The 4,510-nt window shown below is 39.7% G+C and overlaps 1 protein-coding gene across 1 annotated transcript in view; it reads left to right on the top strand.

The window, feature by feature from the left end:
* Positions 1 to 668: 668 nt before the first annotated feature.
* The window catches only part of dcaf11 (ddb1 and cul4 associated factor 11), a 10,979-nt gene continuing 7,137 nt past the window's right edge, over positions 669 to 4,510 (top strand). Inside the window, exons 1-7 of the mRNA XM_029458184.1 lie at positions 669 to 880; positions 1,551 to 1,788; positions 2,691 to 2,818; positions 3,289 to 3,407; positions 3,618 to 3,682; positions 3,910 to 4,010; positions 4,382 to 4,510. The exon at positions 4,382 to 4,510 is cut by the window's right edge and continues 18 nt beyond it. Of these exons, the coding sequence (XP_029314044.1) occupies positions 1,565 to 1,788; positions 2,691 to 2,818; positions 3,289 to 3,407; positions 3,618 to 3,682; positions 3,910 to 4,010; positions 4,382 to 4,510 (766 nt within the window). The 5' untranslated portion in view covers positions 669 to 880; positions 1,551 to 1,564. The remainder of the gene's footprint in view (positions 881 to 1,550; positions 1,789 to 2,690; positions 2,819 to 3,288; positions 3,408 to 3,617; positions 3,683 to 3,909; positions 4,011 to 4,381) is intronic.

Below are 4,510 nucleotides of genomic sequence, written 5' to 3'. Positions count from 1 at the left end.
AGTTGTTATTATGCTGTAGTGGGGCACTTATTTAAATAACTTAGCAAAAACACAGTGAATCTGGGGCTTGGGGGCTGGTAATCCCGCCTGGCATGTCACTGTGGCTAATGAGAGCGTTTTACAGGAACTAAATAATGGGGGTATATGTCAAACATGTATTTATTATGAGATTATGGACGCGTAGGCAGAGATGCCTCAAACAACAATTGTACTACCAAGTGCAAACCCAGACAAAGTATCATGATGGCCTCTTAGTTTTGACATCTGGAGATGTTTTACAGAAGGACTTTTGACTATATAATTTAACTCTCACTTATCACATCTTCTTAATAGCCCATTTTGTTTGAGATGTTATTATGTTATAGCTGTACTTCCTAGAATTTTCTCTTATTTATGTCACTGGTTTCTGACTTGGTTTTGTTTTTAGCTCCTCTGTTTATTTGTTTTTATTGTTGGTTTTGTGTAAACCAATTTTTAAGAGTTTAGTGATTTATAGTTTATTCGTGTATATATAGGAAGTAGTAGCCTAAGTTAAATATTAAATACGAACAGTGCTGTGTGAACTGTGTGATTGATTTTCAGTCAAACGTGATCAGTACATCTGGCAGGAGCGATAGCGCGGCGGATCACGTGATGGGGAAAGGGCAGGGGCACGCGCAGGGTTTTTTTTACACTTTTGTAAACAACATGGCGATTCACGGACTGGCCCTGCTAGCATACTGATCAAATATTGTGCTGTCAAACTTCAGCTATTTGGTGTTATAAACGTAATACGTTAGACCTTGGGGAAGTAACGCGGAGGCTTGATTGTTAAGTTTGTACCGAAACGACACAGAGCTGGACCTGAGAGCTGTCAAGAAGAGCGTTTGACAGTCAAACGGTAACGTTAACGTTAAATCGTTAGCATGCTTAGCTAGCTCAGATAAATCAACCTCTGCATCCTAATCATGATGAGATAACAGACAGTACACTGGTCGATTACTTTTCAGAACATGTAGTTTGTTGATTTGAAGAAGTGGAAGTACAATGGCTTGAGGAAATAACTTGAATTGATGTCAGTTTAGCTAACGCAGAGATGTGTTTTGCAGCCATTATTACCTCACTTCTGGTGTCCCTTTCCCTTTTTGTTATAATATAAGTATTCAGATTTCTGACTTAAGTTGACGTAGTAATACTACAGTGTAAAACATACTCTTTTACAAGTAAAAGTCTTGCATTCACAAAGTATTTGCATCAAAATATACAAGAAGCAGAAGTAAAAGTTGTCATGCAGAGTATGTCACATTTCAGAACCATATAATTATATATTTGGACTGTAATTATTGATAACATGTATGTGTTCATCACTTAATATTGCAGCTGGTAAAGGTGGAGCTCATTTTTATGTTTTTTATTTACTACTGTGTTTATAGCTCAACCTATAAAAGTATATCATAAATTATTAGTTGATTTATGATTCGTATTTATAATCTAAACCTGCAAAGTAACTTTTAAAATGATCAAATAAATCTAAAACTGTTATTTAATTTCCAAATCGTTCTCCCTGCCAGGCCCTCTTCAGTCTATGGGCTCTCAGTCCAGTTCTGGGATGTCTGGTGGAAGGGGCTCTTCCAGTGGCAACCCAGCTGATCAGTCAGAAGCAGCAGAACCAAACCAGAGCAGCAGCAGCAGTAGCAGCAGCAGCAGCAGCCGGGGCCGCAGGACGGCTGATAGGCAGCAAGTAGACATACAGCCAGCATCAGAGGAGGACGTTGACTTAGCAGAAGTGCTGGCTTACCTACTGAGAAGGTGAATTTTGTAGTTTAAAAATACTGGCAATGATATTAACACAACAACTAACTTCTGTACTTTGCACTTCTGGGCTAAGTTTGTTCTTTTGTGTTTTATGTCACAAATGAAACAATCTCAAGTCCTTTTGGGAAAAGCGGGTGATCGGTAAAAGAAGTAGAAGCGCACTGAGAGATCAGACAATAGAAACAGCTGTGTGATGCAGCGCAGTGCAACACAATAGCAGAACAATATGCGTTTTATTACTTTACATGTAATGGAATTTCTATTTTCACTTATATGAGTAGCTTCAGTGAGGGTCAATACAATACTCAGAACAACCAACTCATCACTTGAAATCTCTTTAAATGTACAGATCATCATGAATTGGTTATATGTAAATGAGATTTTTAGGGTAGATATTTCCAACAGTAAGTAACAATTATCACATCTAAATAAGCTGCTATGAAGAAGATTGTATGTAGTCAGCAGATAATTGAAACCCCTCATTTCATTGCAGCGCTGCTAAAGGTAAGAGGTGTTTGGGAATTTCCCATCCTTATTCCCGTTTGATTTTAATGCCGTTGAAGTGGCTGGGAATTATTTTTTTATATTCCTCGTGTGAAGAACCACGTCAAAAAAAAAATCAGCACTGATTCATGATATCTGATCCCCCATCTGTAAAAGTGGAGCTGCTCAGTGAACAAACATTACAAGACTGTAGCTTTAACCGCAGCACAGTAGCACTTTGTAATCTGAATGAATATTTAGTCTATTAAAATGTCTGTTTCACTGTTGTCTGTTATTCCTTGAAATAATTTTTTCATATACACTCTTTGCTGTAGTGGTTTGGATTAATACGATCATGTATCATTATTCGGGTTGAGTGTTTGTTGAATAATGTGGTGTTTCTGTGTGTGCAGGGGCCAGGTCCGACTGGTCCATGGCAGTGGAGCCACAGGGCTGCAGCTGGTCCAGTCATACTCTGACTCTGACGAGGACAGTGACGGAGCCTGGGAGGGTCGGCTGGGTGACCGCTACAATCCCCCAGGTAACCTAGTGATACCTTTCACTGTCCAAACATAACCATAGAAAGATGAACTGTATCTTACTCTTCTTCTGAAACACACAGTTTCAACAGCCATACATATTGTAAAGCTAACAACCTTCAGCTCCACACTAAACGTCACGACTAAACTCTTCTCGTCCTTTTGTTATTGTTTTGATTGAGAGAGAAAATGACATATTGTGTGTTTAACAACTCGTCATTTTACTTAGCTAGTGAGAATCAAGTTCCATTTTTGTCTTATTTCCACTTTCCCCCTCTCCTCAGCATCATTCATTTGTTTGTGTATAATTGTCAGCAGCTTGTTCTTTTAAGCTACTGGATGCCTACATTTCCCTCAGGATTCATAAAGTATCTATCTTATAAATATGCAGTCAGGATTTTGAATCAGAATGTACCAAGTTCTGAAAGTTTGATGTCAGAGAAATTAATACGAAGACTTGTTCTCTTCCCAGTGGACACCCAACCCGACACGCAGGAAGTGGACCAAAGTGAGATCCGAACTCAGATCCTGCTGGCCACCGGCTGCTCTACCCTGAAAGCCCAACACAGTTTCACCCACATGCTAACAGAGGTCCGACCGCAGACATCTCAAACTCAAAGCAGCAGTAGACTAGAACGCAATTGACAAACTTCCAGCACTAAGAATGTAGAAAGATGACGATGATCAGTTTCATCCACAAATGTGTGAATATAGTGATAATTAAGAGCTTGTACTTCAGCCAGTTTAATTCCCATTTAATGTTGACCAGTTTGATGTTTTCTTTTCTGATGAACTCTTTAGAGGGAACAAGGCAGATGTAGAGGCTCCAGTTTTTCCCATGGCGAGTGCAGTCGTATCCGCACACAGTAAGCTTTCCTTAAATTCTATATAATTCCAATATAGCTCAACAAATTACAAGAAGGTGACCCAGAGAAAGAATAAGAATCAATCAGGTCTGAAAAGTTGAACAGTCTTATTAACTCTTATTGTATTCCGTGAGACTGATAATCTACAATACTCTAGACGTGATGTTTACGAGCAGAGCTAATGCTATATATCTGTCAAATGATATTGACCCTTGTTCCTTTCGCAGTTTCCTGCCAAACTATGTGTCCCACAAGGATACGTACCAGCAGAAAGCCTTCTGCGGAGTGTACAGCGAGGATGGCAACATGTTCCTCTCTGCCTGCCAGGGTAAATAACCCGAGATCCATGAATCAGATCTGATAATGATTCCTAGTGTTTGTTTAAAACTGCGCAGACCAACGACTCATCTGGGCCGTGCGTGTAGTGTCATATACAGAATGTAGTTGTTGACAGACGAGCATTGTTTTGAATACATTTTTAACATCTGTAGATGCAAACAACAACTGTCAGACATCTGTTTAAAACAAACTGAGAAATTAAAAAATACCAAATCTAGTAGCATCGTTATATTCAGGCATTCTTTTTCTCCACTTATTTATATTCAGTCTTGTACAATACAGGCGAGGGACTAAGATACGTCACGTGATAACAGCCAACCATTACTGTATTACAACTTTTCTTCCTGTTGCTTGCTGCAGACCAGAACATCCGCTTGTACGACACCACCAAGGGGCGCTTTCACCTGAGGCAAACCGTGAAGGCTCGTGATGTGGGCTGGAGCGTGCTGGACGTCTGCTTCACACCTGACGCACAAAATGTGCTCTACT

This window comes from Cottoperca gobio, chromosome 20 (genome assembly GCF_900634415.1).
Source record: "Cottoperca gobio chromosome 20, fCotGob3.1, whole genome shotgun sequence".
Classification (NCBI taxonomy): Eukaryota; Metazoa; Chordata; class Actinopteri; order Perciformes; family Bovichtidae; genus Cottoperca; species Cottoperca gobio.
Note: the sequence above shows the minus strand (reverse complement) of the source record. Positions and strands in the feature narration are given on the sequence as shown.